Below are 14604 nucleotides of genomic sequence, written 5' to 3'. Positions count from 1 at the left end.
GTTCGTAGCGTCCCTCAAGACCCATCTCCTCTGTGGAGTTTCTTGGAAGTACTTTAGCAAAAGTGACCTTTTCTTCCTTTGTGCTCATATGGATTTGGGTCCATATCTCAATTATAGCATAAAAGCTTGCACAATAAAGTAGCTACCGCTTGCTGAGTGGTTATCCTTTATGAGATAGGACCAATGCTGTTTTATAGGCACTGATGATTTCACTTATCTCTGTAACTGTGGATTTAATCCTCATCCCCTGGAAGACCTGGACTCTGACTCCCCAGCTTTAGCGATGAGAAAGCCAAAGTTCTCGGGTTAAGGAGCTGGCCAGATTCTACAACTAGAATAGACAAGGATGGAACTGTGACTAACATTTCTCTCAGAACTCACCATCTTGAGCCCTTTTACAGTTCACAGTTCATTTTAAAAAATAAACTGGATAAGGCTCTTACAGTCAACTGTTTTTTTTCAAAGGCAGGAATTGAGCAGTGTCTGCAAGATGAATAAATGAGAGAATTAGCAGAAGGAAACAAATATCCACCTCTAATAAGGGAATCATATCCTAAGGCAAAAAAAGAAACTTGGACCAGAGTCCCAGAACTCTCCTCATAAATCAGCCCCTCACTGTGATGAAGAGAAAGAACATGGCAAATAATTTATCGAAACAGGAAAGAGCACCTACATTATTTTTTACCTTCAGCATTATATTACATCTAGATTGTTCTCAGTACATTTTAAACTCCTTTCTTTACAAGCGATCTAATGTTCCACACAGGGATAGATACAATAAGCTTTCTATGGACTCAGTCTTCATTGACTTTTCTCTGTAGTCATTAACAAGAAATGCATAGCTGTAGCTGACACATCATCTTAATGTGATCCTGTACCTGTGACAGCAGTGTGTATGCTTATATGTGATTTTAACAGTGATTAAATTATTTTCTTGGCCTCTGACTCATTCCAGGCATAGTGGAACTCTAAAAGCCAAGTCCACCTTTACATGATTTCTTAGTTTTCAAGTCTTCCACATTTCATGACTGGGAGGTCCTCGGGAATGTGTTCTCTTGAAACTCTCAGGTCTTACCTGTAAACTGAATTCACTCATCCTTATTATACAGAATACATCTTACCTCAAGGAGACACATGACAGATGGCAGCTCAGAAATTAGGCTTTGTGTTTGGTCACAGTCCTCCCTGTCCTAACTTACCTCCCACTTTGCCCAACTTTCTCAATAGACTCAGATATCCAAATATGGAACACATGGTCTGCTCCCAGGCACTGCTATATTGGGTCCCTGCAATATAGGGACCCAATAGCTTGGGTCCAAGGCCCTTGGACCAAGGACAGCACTTGGTCTACAAGTTCAATCCTCCTCGTTTCTGTTTTAATTTGTTGTAAGAACTAATTTACCAGAGGGCACAACATTCAGAAACAGCATCTAAGCAAGGACTGCCTGTCAGTGCATGGGTTTACTCTCCGTCAGCCACCCCTTGGCCTTGTGAGCATCTCACGGCAGGACCTCCACCATTCAGCAGCCTTTCCTGAAGCTTCAAACCTTGGCTCCACAGGGCAAGGACTAAAGTCTCTATCTCAAGCTTCCTCTGGCCACGGAGGACCAGAGGTATGAAGGTGCTTCTACATTTGGCAGTTCTGTTAAGCAGAACAAGGATAAAGGAAGCTAGAGATCCAGGCATTATTAGAGAAAAACCATTTCCCAGCAAGCCTGTCCCTGGAGAAGGAAATGGCCACCCACTCCAGTATTCTTGCCTGGAGAATTCTATGGACAGAGGAGCCTGGCGGGCAACAGTCCATGGGGTCACAGAGAGTTGGACACAACTGAGTGACTTAACACTACTGCTACTATTACTAGCCAGCCTCTAGGCTCATTCTCAGGTCAGTGAGAGTCTTCTATGCTGGAGAAAACTGGAGGTTTGAGGCAGCCTTGGGGCTCTGCAAAAGGCCCTCGCTGTAACAGGCACCTCAGGAGGCCCTCGCTGTAAGGGGCTTCAGCTCAGGCAAGAGTCCCTGCTCTGGCCCCACCATCCCCACAAACAAAATGTTCTTCTTCTTGAACCCAGCAGACCACTAACCTGCTCAAGGCCCACAGAATAAGGCACCTTGGACTCTGAAATCTTCACTCTTGCAACCTTAAGTCCTCATCATGTGTAACTTGATGTTCGTCACAGGTAAACCATCGGCTACTTCTAACACGGAAAGTCAGACCTCTGCCCTGAGTGGTCCCATCTGTAATTATGATAGATCAAAAATTACTCAGTGGATTGAATCTCTGATGGAGCAAAGGAGGAAGAGAAAGAGGGAGGCTGTCTTGTGTTCATACTAATTTCTATGATGTTTTATAAGGTGACAGGTGTGCAAGCACCAGGAAGGATACATGATATCCATGGTAGTGGCCTGATTGGCTATGATACTTAAACATGGAGAACGAAGTACAGGGCACAGGGCCAAGGATGAAGTCAGAGAGGAGAGAAAGGTCACCTTGGGACTACAGTAATGGTCCTAGACTGACTGTTCTCACTCTACACCCTGGGGATGCCGCTTCCTCAGCATGCCACCTGGATCTGTTTTATCTGCACTGATGCCTGACCCTTCATCTCTCAAGTCATAGGGCCACACTTCCTTGGTGGTTTCCTCCTGCTCACTGTAACTGTTTGCACCAAATCCAGCATTCTCTGCCAAGACGGCAGGATCCTCTTCTTCAGGAGACCAGCAGGAACATGCTTCTGGCTCTGGGTCACATGAGGTAACAGCATTACCTTCCTGAGCTCTGGGCTCAGTAGGCATTGCCCAACCCACACGGTCTGATTGTTCCTCTTCTAGCACTCCCATTCTTTCAGCTATTTCTTCAGCAGAGGGCTCTTTTGAGTCAGGGTAATCCACCAGGATTGTTTCTTGCCTATGCTTGATGCAATCTGAAAGGTCATAAATTGGATAAGTCTCTTCGGGGTAACCTAGAGAAAAAAGTAGCACAAAGTCTTACAAAGAATGTCTCTTCCAAATAAATAGTGTCAGGCTCAAAGAGGCTTCTCAGGCAGCAGCCATCCTATCCCAACAAATCCATTCAAGAAATCTCTAAGATGACTAACAGTTCTCAAGTTTCACTCGAGCAAATTCTTGGCGATCCGGCTGACTGTCCACCAGCTCTATGAAATACAAACCAATTCAGTTGAAAATCCCTTCTCAAGTGCAGGGTGCTTGGGGCAGAGTGTAAGTCTCACACCTCAGGCTTCTGCAGCAGTAATGAAGATTAAACAAACAACATGATCCTCAGTTAAAAAAAAAAAAAAAAGTGCCAAACACCAGATGGAGAGAGCATAGCTCAAGGCTAATGTTTATAATTTCTATCTGGAACCATTTCCAAAGCTTCCCAGGGGCGGGGAGGAGGAAAGGAATGTTGAGCTCTTTGAAAAATACACCACACCACAAAGCCTTCTACTAATCAAAACAACTAAAATGGCTTGCAAGTGTCAGAAATAGAGAGCACTTTAGCAAGACATGCCCAAGATCCCCAAGGACTGCATTTTGAGAAGACAGAATTCCCATTGCTGGCTTCTTCGTCTTCATGACAGGGAACAAAAGAAAACAACAAACTGGTAAACAAAATGAATCCCAGCGATGATGATGAGAAAAGAGAAAATGTTGCCAAATTAAAGAATGAAACGAAATAAATCTGTGTCAGCCAAGCCGAGGCTGAGCAGCAGATGGGCCGAGCTGAAGCTCATATGCCGGTGCTGGCAACAGCAGCCGTGCTCACCGTACAACGTGAAAGCCAGAGAATTCAAAACCCATTTGCACATTATGATAACTGGCAAATGGAACCCTAACATAAACCATTTTTTTTGCCTACAAAATCTGAAAAGTAGGGGTCTTTTTTGGTGCCATGTAGAGTGTGGAGACACATTTTTACAACATTTATGATCAGGGGAAAAAAAAAGTCAAAGTCACACAGACTTATTGTAGAAAATCTGAAAAACCCAGACAAGTTTTAAAAAAGAACACAAATCACTTACAATCCCATCACTGATAACAATGTGTTGTACTACCTCTGGCCTTTTTATCACAGCAAGTGATAACATATATTTTACTCTTCTTTAACAAAGAGGGATCATACTGTACATAAAATATTGTACCCAGATTCTTTTCCTTCAACATCATGAGTACTTCTCCATATTATTAGGCATTTAAAAGTTGGCTGCAAAATATCCCATCATACAGCTACATAACTGACATGATTTACCATGCCCCTTCTGTAAGACATTCAGATTCTTTCCAATTTTCCATTATAAGTTTCATATTAGTTAAGATCGCTGAATATAAATCCATGTCCGTTTCCCTATTTTTTTAAGATAGACTTTTAGAAATATGAAAACTAGACCAAACGGGATGGACATTTTAAAAGCTTTTTTTATACTCTGCCAAATTACTTTCCAGAAGAACGGTATAAATTTTTAGTCCTACCAGTGATATAAAAAAACTGTCCATCTTCTCACATCCTCACCAGCACTACAGTAGTGTGTCAAGAATCTTGCCAATGCAGTCTTAGTTCCCAGGCCTAACTTACTGTGGACAGTATGCTGGGTAAACTGGAGCTTAGCTACCAAAGGTCCTCACGGTCTCTTTGGTCAAAGGCAGAGGCTAGGGAAGTCCACTTCTAGTTAGCTCCTAGCCACTGAATGCTTACGAGTGAAGTCTGTTCTCTGGCATGTTTCTGCCTTCTCCCTACACCAAGAACAAAGCTTAATGTTGGAATTTCATGACTATCTGCTTTGGTTTAAGATGGGGAAGCCTGCTGAAGAAAATCAAACAATGACTCACTTAACTACTTGAGTAGCCCATATCAGCCAACATACTGACTGCCCAAGCACTTCATTAAAAACATAAGCAAGAAACAAAAAGTCACTGGTCCTACAAGGAAGTCAGCAGTTTAAAATGGGAATCAAACTAAGCAAACTATGTAAAGAGCCCCTTAAAAAAGTCAATGCAGGAAACAGGAGTTAAGGTCAATCAGCTTTTAACTGACATTTCCAGTAATATTCAACTGGTTATTGTATGTATAAAACCAGTCAGGCTTCAATATAAAAAAAGGTGCAAACAGAATATAAGAAAGAGTTGTCAGAAACTGAAAATCCTAATTGCAAAAAAAAAATTAACCTGAATAAGGAAGAAAGGAGTAGGTTGAAATAGACATGACTGAGAACCAAAGTAATATATTATTAGAAGTTCAAGGTGAAGAATTCTCCTAGGACAAAGATAAATATGACAAAGAAACAGAAATTATGAGAAAAAAGACAAGCTGCACAGAAGACCTATCCAAGATCCAATCTCAGAATTACTACAATTCTACAGCAAGAGGGCAGAGTAGGTTAAATGGGAGCAATAATCAAAGAAATTATAAGAAAATATTCTTGAGTTGAAAAAAAGACCCAAGTCTTCAGATGGATAAATGCTAGGTAAAAATACTTTGAAAAATCCATACATTAATACATATTCAGATATATGCTGATGAACTTGTACAAATTCAAACTTTTAAGTATAAAAAGAATATGAATTTCCAGACAGAAAACAGAAACTATCTAACCAAAAACAGGTTGCCCATTGAGAAAAAGAATAAGACTGGGATAAGAGTTGTCATGACCTAACAGAAGCAGAAGACATTAAGAAGAGGTGGCAAGAAGACACAGAAGAACTGTACAAAAAAGATCTTCACGACCCAGATAATCACGATGGTGTGATCACTCACCTAGAGCCAGACATCTTGGAACGTGAAGTCAAGTGGGCCTTAGAAAGCATCACTACGAACAAAGCTAGTGGAGGGGATGGAATTCCAGTTGAGCTATTTCAAATCCTCAAAGGTGATGCTGTGAAAGTGCTGCACTCGATATGCCAGCAAATTTGGAAAACTCAGCAGTGGCCACAGGACTGGAAGAAGTCAGTTTTCGTTCCAATCCCAAAGAAAGGCAATGCCAAAGAATGCTCAAACTACCGCACAATTGCACTCACCTCACATGCTAGTAAAGTAATGCTCAAAATTCTCCAAGCCAGGCTTCAGCAATATGTGAACCGTGAACTTCCAGATGTTCAAGCTGGTTTTAGAAAAGGCAGAGGAACAAGAGATCAAATTGCCAATATCCGCTGGATCATCGAAAAAGCAAGAGAGTTCCAGAAAAACATCTATTTCTGCTTTATTGACTATGCCAAAGCCTTTGACTGTGTGGATCACAATAAACTGTGGAAAATTCTGAAAGAGATGGGACTACCAGACCACCTGACCTCCCTCTTGAGAAACCTGTATGCAGGTCAGGAAGCAACAGTTAGAACTGGACATGGAACAACAGACTGGTTCCAAATAGGAAAAGGAGTCCGTCAAGGCTGTATATTGTCACCCTGCTTATTTAACTTATATGCAGAGTACATCATGAGAAACGCTGGGCTGGAAGAAACACAAGCTGGAATCAAGATGGCTGGGAGAAATATCAATCACCTCAGATATGTGGATGACACCACCCTTATGGCAGAAAGTGAAGAAAAACTAAAAAGCCTCTTGATGAAGGTGAAAGAGGAAAGTGAACAGGTTGGCTTAAAGCTCAATGCTCAGAAAACTAAGATCATGGCATCTGGTCCCATCACTTCATGGGAAATAGATGGGGAAACAGTGGAAACAGTGTCAGACTTGATTTTTTGGGGCTCCAGAATCACTGCTGATGGTGACTGCAGCCATGAAATTAAAAGACGCTTACTCCTTGGAAGGAAGGTTATGGCCAACCTAGATAGCATATTTAAAAGCAGAGACATTACTTTGCCAACAAAAGTCCATCTAGTCAAGGCTATGGTTTTTCCAGTGGTCAGGTATGGATGTGAGAGTTGGACGGTGAAGAAAGCTGAGCGCCACAGAATTGATGCTTTTGAACTGTGGTGTTGGAGAAGACTCTTGAGAGTCCCTTGGACCGCAAGGAGATCCAATCAATCCATCCTAAAAGAGACCAATCCTGGGTGTTCATTGGAAGGTCTGATGTTGAAGCTGAAACTCCAATACTTTGGCCACCTCATGCGAAGGGTTGACTCATTGGAAAAGACCCTAATGCTGGGTAGGATTGGGGGCCGGAGGAGAAGGGGACGACAGAGGATGAGATGGTTGGATGGCATAACCGACTCGATGGACATGGGTTTGGGCAGACTCCGGGAGTTGGTGATGGACAGGGAGGCCTGGCGTGCTGCAATTCATGGGGTCGCAAAGAGTCGGACACGACTGAGCGACTGAACTGAACTGAAGAGTTGTCATTTTCAACAGCAACTGAAAGTAGAAAATGAATCAATGTTTTCAGACTTGTAAGGGAAAACGGCAGGATCATACAATTTTATACCCATCCAAAAAATTATTTGTATCAAGGTGAAAAATGGTTAAGTCCAATACTTAGAAAGCACACCATTCTATTTTGAAGGAGCTAGGGGAGGGCCTTAAGGAAGTATTCTCACAGATACAAAAATTAATCAAAAGTATAAATTAAAGAAAGAAGATACTGTATACAAGAAAGTGGTAAAAAATGAAATCTATAAGAATTATCAATGTAAAATAGATAATTATTGATAATGTGGTTAGAAATTTAACGACATTGTTAAATACTTAAAACAGAAAAGGCTAATATCTTTAAAAGCTACATAAATCACTTGGAGCTAAAACTCTACATAATTTTAACAAAATCTAAGTAGTAGGTAGAAAATAAATAAGAATAATTTTACCTTATTTGGGAACAGGTTACATAATGAAGATTTACAATTTGGAAGCAAAGAAGTAATTCCATTTTTCATTTCACTGATTATTACTGAGAATGAAATAATTTTTCTTCTGTTTTGTAGCCAGTTGAACTTTTTTCTTTTGTGCACTGCATAGCTAGGTGGATATCAGTGTTTCCTAAATTAGTTGTAGAACTTTTTATATATTGAAGATATCAGCTTCTTTGCTGATTACCAGTCATATTTGTTACAAATATTTTTCCAACTTAGTGTTGGCTCTGAAAACTTTTCGACCTTGTCTGATCTACAGAAAGTAAAAGTTTTATGTTATGCTATCCTCTCCCTTATAATTTCTTGCATTGCTTTTTTAAATTAGTTTTTTTATTTTGTGTTAATTGTGGATTCATGTGTAGTTATAAGAAATACAGAAATCCCATGTACTCTTTATCTAGTTTTTTCTAATGATAACACCTTACAAAACTATACACTATAATGTCACAACCAGCATGTTAATACTGATATAGTCAATATACAGGAACATTTCTATCACCACAAGGATCCCTTATATTGCCCTTTAATGGCCACACCTACTCCCTCCTATCCCTAATTCCCTCCTTAACCTCTGGCAACTACTAGTCTGTTCTCCATTTCTATAATTTTGCCATTTCAAGACTGTTATATAAATAGAATCACATTACATAATAACCTTTTACAATTAGTTTTTTTTAATTCAACATAATCTGGAAATTCATCCAAACTGCTGCATTTATCAGTAGTCCATTCCTTTTTATTGCTACAATCTTTCCCAGCCATCAGAGTCTTTCCAATGAGTTGGCTCTTCGCATCACGTGGCCAAAGTACCGGAGTTTCAGCTTCAGCATCAGTTCCTTCCAATGAATATTCAGGACTGATTTCCTTTAGGATGGACTGGTTGGATCTCCTTGCAGTCCAAAGTGAAAGTGAAGCCGCTCAGTCGCGTCCAACTCTTTGCGACCCCATGGACTGTAGCCTACCAGCTCCTCTGTCATGGGATTTTCCAGGCAAGAATACTGGAGCGGGTTGCCATTTCCTTCTCCAGGGGATCTTCCCAGCCCATGGATTGAACTCGGGTCTCCTGCATTGCGGGCAGATGCTTTACCATCTGATCCACCAGGGAAGCCCTGCAGTCCAAAGGGACTCACAAAAATCTTCTCCAACACCAGATCAGAGGCATCAATTCTTCAGCGCTCAGCCCTCTTTATGGTCCAACTTTCACATCTGTAAGTGACTACTGCAAAAACCATAGCTTTGACTATACAGACTTTTGTCAGCAAAGAAATGTCTCTGCTTTTTAATATGCTGTCTAGGTTTGTCATAGCTTTTCTTCCAAGGAGCAAGCATCTTTTAATTTCATGCCTGCAGTTACCATCCGCAGAGATTCTAGACCCTAAGAAGATAAAGTCTGTCACTGTTTCCACTGTTTCCCCTTCTATTTGCCATAAAGTGATAGGACTGGATGCCATGATCTTAGTTTTTTGAATGTTGAGTTTCAAGTCAGCTTTTTCACTCTCCTCTGCCACCTTCATCAAGAGGCTCTTTAGTTTCTCTTCACTTTCTGGCATAAGGGTGGTGTTATCTGCATATCTGAGGTTACTGATACTTCTCCTGGCAATCTTGATTCCAGCTGTGCTTCATCCAGCCCGGCATTTTTCATGATGTACTCTGCATAGAAGTTAAATAAGCAGGATGACAATATACAGCCTTGACATACTCCTTTCCCAATTCTGAACCAATCCGTTGTTCCATGTCCAGTTCTAACTGTTGTTTCTTGACCTGCATACAGGTTTCTCAAGAGTCACAGGTAAGATGGTTTGGTATTCCCATCTCTTTAAGAATTTTCCACACTTTGTTGTGATCCACACAGTCAAAGGCTTTAGTGTGGTCAATGAAGCAGAAGTAGGTGTTTTCCTGGGAATTCTCTTGCTTTTTCTATGATCCAATGGATGTTGGCAATTTGACCTCTGGTTTCTCTCCCTTTTCTAAATCCAGTTTGTACTTCTGGAATTTCTTGGTTCACGTAGTGTTGAAGCTTAACTTGAAGGATTTTGAGCATCACCTTGCTAGCATGTGAAATGAATGCAAGTGAGAAAAACACAGTATGTCTCCCCATTTATTTATTAATAAATGTTTGATTTTTCCATTAGTGTTGTATAGTTTTTCAGCATGCAAATCCTGTACATGTTTTGTGAAATTTACACCTAAGTCATTCATTTTTTGAATGATCACAAAGTTTTCATTTTGATGCCAGCATGTTCATTGCTAGTGTACAGAAATACAATTGATTTCTGTATGTTTATCTACCTTGCTGAACTCATTTGTTAGTTTTAGCTTTTAAAATAGATTCCTCAGGGTTTTCTATCAGACCATCATGTGATCTGCAAGCAGGCCTTTTATTTCCTTTCCTTTTCTTCCTGTACTACCTAGAACTTTCAGCACCATGCTGAATAAAAGTAGTCACCTTGCCTGTTCCGAATCTTAGGGAGAAAGCACTCATTGTTCACCATTAAATATAACATTAACTGTAGGTTTCATAGATTCTCTTTATCAAGCTGAAGAAATTCCCCTCTAGCCCTAATTTCTGTTTTTATGATGAACAGATCTTGCACTGCTTTTATGCTCAAGAAATTTTTTCCTGCTAAGAGCGAATACCTATTCCCAACGATTTTTTTCTAGTTTTTAAGGTTCTTCCCCTTCATCCTTAACTATTTAATATACCTAGGGTTATTCTGATGTTAATATGTACGCTCTTACTTCTGCTCTGGCAATAATGAAGCCATGAGGATTCCCCTGTTAAACAATTAGAAAATCAAATGAAAGATACGAGGAGCCAGTTTTCAAACATTATATAACAAAAGTAGTCATGGGTCCTGAGAAAAGGGAAGCAGGGCCCAGTGGTCTCATTGAGCTTGGAAGGCAAAGTTCAGGGAGACTGGAGCAGTGAGAATATATAGGGAAAAATACTGGAAGGAAAGGAGCTTTGCAAAGAGAGCGCCAGAGACCTATACAGGGAACTCCTAATGTTTTTAAACTGTGCTCAGATCTGTGCATATACGGGATAAAACTAACCAGGGCCAGGAAAAGAAATGCTAAAAGCATTAGGCGTATAAATTCCTGGAGCTCACACATAGCTGGGAACAGTTCATGTCCTTACCAGCCAAAGTGGAAAGACCTTGTGAAGCATCACGCAGAGTCCAGAGAAAGATGCTGCTTTACTAATAGGGCTAAATTAGCCACAGAATAAAAGTTGCTTTGGACCCACTCTAACAAACCTTAAAAACAAGCACTGAAGGATCCAACTGATTTCTGGTAACTTCCAACACTAAAGTACTAAGACAAAATCTAGCATTCCACAATGTAAAACTCACAATACCCATCATCCAATCAAAATTTACCAGGCATGCATAAAGAGAAGGAAATGAGGACCCAGTAACAAGGAGAAAATATCAATCACTAGAAAGAGATCTAGAAATGACATAGAAAATAAGATCAGCAGTCAAGTCTGTTAAGAAAGCTGTTATAAATATGTCTCATACGTTCAAGAAGGTAGAAGAAAATATGAATATATGAGAGAGATGAAAGACATAAAAAAACCCAAACAGAACCCCTAGAGATGAAAACACAATATCTGAGATTAAAAACACACTGAATGAGACTAAGAGCAGATTATACACTGTGGAAGAAAAGATTAATAAAGCTGAAGACATAGGGAAACGATCCAAAAATCAAGCATGGTAGATAAAGAAGACTGAAAAAAAAAAAGAGACCATATGTGACCTGTGGAACAACATGAAAAAATCTAACAAAATGCAACTGGAGAATCAAGAGAGCACAGAAGCTCAACAGAACTATCTCACTAATGAAACAATGGCCAAAAATAGATCAAGGATCTAAGGTTCCACCTTGAGAAACTAGAAAAAGAATGTCAAACCCTAAGTAAGCCATAGAAATCAATGAAACAGGAAATAAGAAAAAACCCGAACCACAGTATAGTTCTTGAAAAATTCAACAGTGTTGATAAACCTCTGATCAATCTAATTAGGAAAAAAAAAATTACAAAAAGGCCCAATTACCGATATCAGGAGAAGAATAGGACACATCCTTATAGATCTTTCACGTTAAATAAATAAGAGACTATTATAAATAATTTTATATTAATAAATTTGATAATGAGAATAAAATATGTAAACTCATTGAAAGATACAAACTATCAAAGTTCACTCAAGAAGAAATAAACTGATACAGTGCAATTCATGTTAAGAAATTAAATTCACAGTCATATAAGTCTTGCCACAAAGAAAACTCCAGGCCCAGATGGAATCACTGGAGAAATCTGCCAGACATTTAAGGAACAAATAAATAATCCTATACAAACTCTTCTTTACAAAAAAAATCAGTATAATTCACTAACTTAAGTCACCAAAACAGAAAAATAATATCATCAGTTCATGTGATTAACAAAAAGCATTCATAAAATCTCAATACCCATACATGATGAAAAACTCTCAGCAAAGTAAGACCAGAAGGAAGCTTCCTCAACTGAAAAAGAAGATCCATGATAAACCAAGAGCTCACATCATATTAATGGAGAATGTATGAGCACTTTCTACCTAAAATCAGGAAAGCAAGGATGTTTGCTTTCACCACTTCTATTCAATATCGTGCAAGGAGGTTCTAGCTAGTGCAGTAAGCCAAGAAAAAGAAAAGACCTACAGATTAAAAAGAAGTGTAACTGTCTTATACAAATAATTTGAGACTGTCTACATAGCAAGTTTAAAGAAATTTAATCTTAAGAAATCTAAAGGAAAAAAAAAAGGAAGCTAGTAGAAGTAAGTGTGTTTAAGTCACAGGATACAAGATCAGAAAACAAAAATAAATTTGTGTTTCTACACAGACAGCAATAAACAATTTAAAAAATTTTAAATATCACTTATGATATCAAAAATATGAACTTTAAGGAAAAATTTACAAAACATGTACAACACCTAAATACTGAAAACCATAAAACATTGCTGAGATACTAAAGATCTAAATAAATGGAAAGATATAAAATGTTAATTGGAAGATTCAATATTGTTATGATGTCAATTTTTCCAAATTGATCTAAAGAATCAATACAATGCCAATCAAAATCCCATCAGGCTTTTTTTTGTAGAAAGTAACATAGAGCCTCTTGATGAAACTGGAAGAGGAGAGTGAAAAAGTTGCCTTAAAGCTCAACATTCAGAAAACAAAGATCATGGCATGTGGTCCCATCACTTCATGGCAAATAGATGGGGAAACAGTGGAAACAGTGGCAGACTTTATTTTGGGGGGCTCCAAAATCACTGCAGATGGTGACTGAAGCCATGATATTAAAAGATGCTTGATCCTTAGGAGAAAAGTTATGACCAACCTAGACAGCATATTAAAAAGCAGAGACATTACTTTGCCAACAAAGGTCCATCTAGTCAAGACTATGGTTTTTCCAGTAGTCATGTATGGATGTGAGAGTTGGGCTATAAAGAAAGCTGAGCGCCGAAGAATTGATGCTTTTGAACTATTGTGTTGGAGAAGACTCTTGAGAGTCCCTTGGACTGCAAGGAGATCCAACCAGACAATCCTAAAGGAAATCAGTCCTGAATATTCATTGGAAGGACTGATGTTGAAGCTGAAACTCCAATACTTTGGCCACCTGATGCCAAGAGCTGACTCATTTGAAAAGACCCTGATGCTGGGAAAGATTGAAGGCAGGGGAAGAAGGGGACGACTGAGGATGAGATGGTTGGATGGTATCACTGACTCAATGGACATGAGTTTGAGTAAACTCCGGGAGTTGGAGATGGACAGGGAGGCCTGGCGTGCTGCAGTCCATGGGGTCGCAAAGAGTTGGACATGACTGAGTGACTGAACTGAACATACTGATTTTAAATTTATATGAAAATGTCAAGGGCCCAGAATTACAAAAATAATTTTGGAAAAAAATATAGTTGAAGAACTCGCCTTACCAGATTTCAAGACAATATAAAGACATTGTGATATTAGTATAAGTATAGACACAAAGATCAATGAAACAGAACAGGAAATCCAGAATACACCCACATATACATGGTTAAATGATTTTTCCATTTTCCAAAAGGGAAAGGTTGGCTGATTTCCAACCAACACACCAAGATACTTATAACAAAATAAACTGGAACAATAGAATATCAATATGGAAAAATATTAACCTCATCCTGATACTGCACACCATATATAAAAACTAAAAATAGATCACAGGCCTAAATGTAAGAGCTAAAACCATACAATTCTAGAATAAGGCAGAAGACTTAGGTAACTTTGAGTAAGGCAAAGATTTCTTAAAAGCTCACAAAGAAAGTGAATCATAAAAGAGAAAATGATAAACTGGACTTCATCAAAATTAAAAAGAAAACTTCTGGTCTTTGAAAGATGCCACTAAGGAAATTAAAAGGAAAATCACAAATTAAGAGAAAATATTTGCAAAATTCATAACTGACAACTTATATCCATAATATAGAAGAAACTCTTGCAACTCAATAAGAATATAACCAACTCAAGAAAGTGGCACACAATGTGAACAAACACTTCACCAAAGATATACAGATGACAAATAAGGACATGAAAGAATGTCCAACATCACTAGCTGCTAGGGAAATTCATACTACAGTCACAAGCTAGATACCACTACACACTCACTAGAATAGCTAAAATTAAAAAGACTGATGATGCCAAGTGATACCAAGGAGTGGCTGCTGCTGCTGCTGCTAAGTCGCTTCAGTTGTGTCCGACTCTATGCGACCCTATGGACAGCAGCCCACCAGGCTCTT

General features: G+C 39.1%; 1 protein-coding gene across 17 annotated transcripts in view; it reads right to left on the bottom strand.

Moving 5' to 3' along the window:
• Positions 1 to 621: 621 nt before the first annotated feature.
• Positions 622 to 14604, bottom strand: part of RIC3 (RIC3 acetylcholine receptor chaperone) — a 55164-nt gene continuing 41181 nt past the window's right edge. For 3 of the 17 annotated variants that reach the window (XM_081540829.1, XM_081540821.1, XM_081540822.1), the window contains exon 6: positions 2319 to 2961. In XM_081540829.1, coding sequence (XP_081396955.1) covers positions 2525 to 2961 — 437 coding nt within the window. In that variant the 3' untranslated portion in view covers positions 2319 to 2524. Of the gene's footprint in view, positions 1083 to 2082; positions 2237 to 2318; positions 2962 to 3961; positions 7302 to 14604 lie in introns of those variants that run through there. The other 14 variants (XR_014068673.1, XR_014068674.1, XM_081540835.1 and 11 more) reach the window with 9 other exon arrangements.

Source organism: Giraffa tippelskirchi, chromosome 11, assembly GCF_054371585.1.
Source record: "Giraffa tippelskirchi isolate mGirTip1 chromosome 11, T2T-mGirTip1v1.2.pri, whole genome shotgun sequence".
Taxonomy (NCBI): domain Eukaryota; kingdom Metazoa; phylum Chordata; class Mammalia; order Artiodactyla; family Giraffidae; genus Giraffa; species Giraffa tippelskirchi.
The sequence above is the reverse complement of the archived record's forward strand: the minus strand, read 5'-3'. Positions and strand labels throughout refer to the sequence as shown.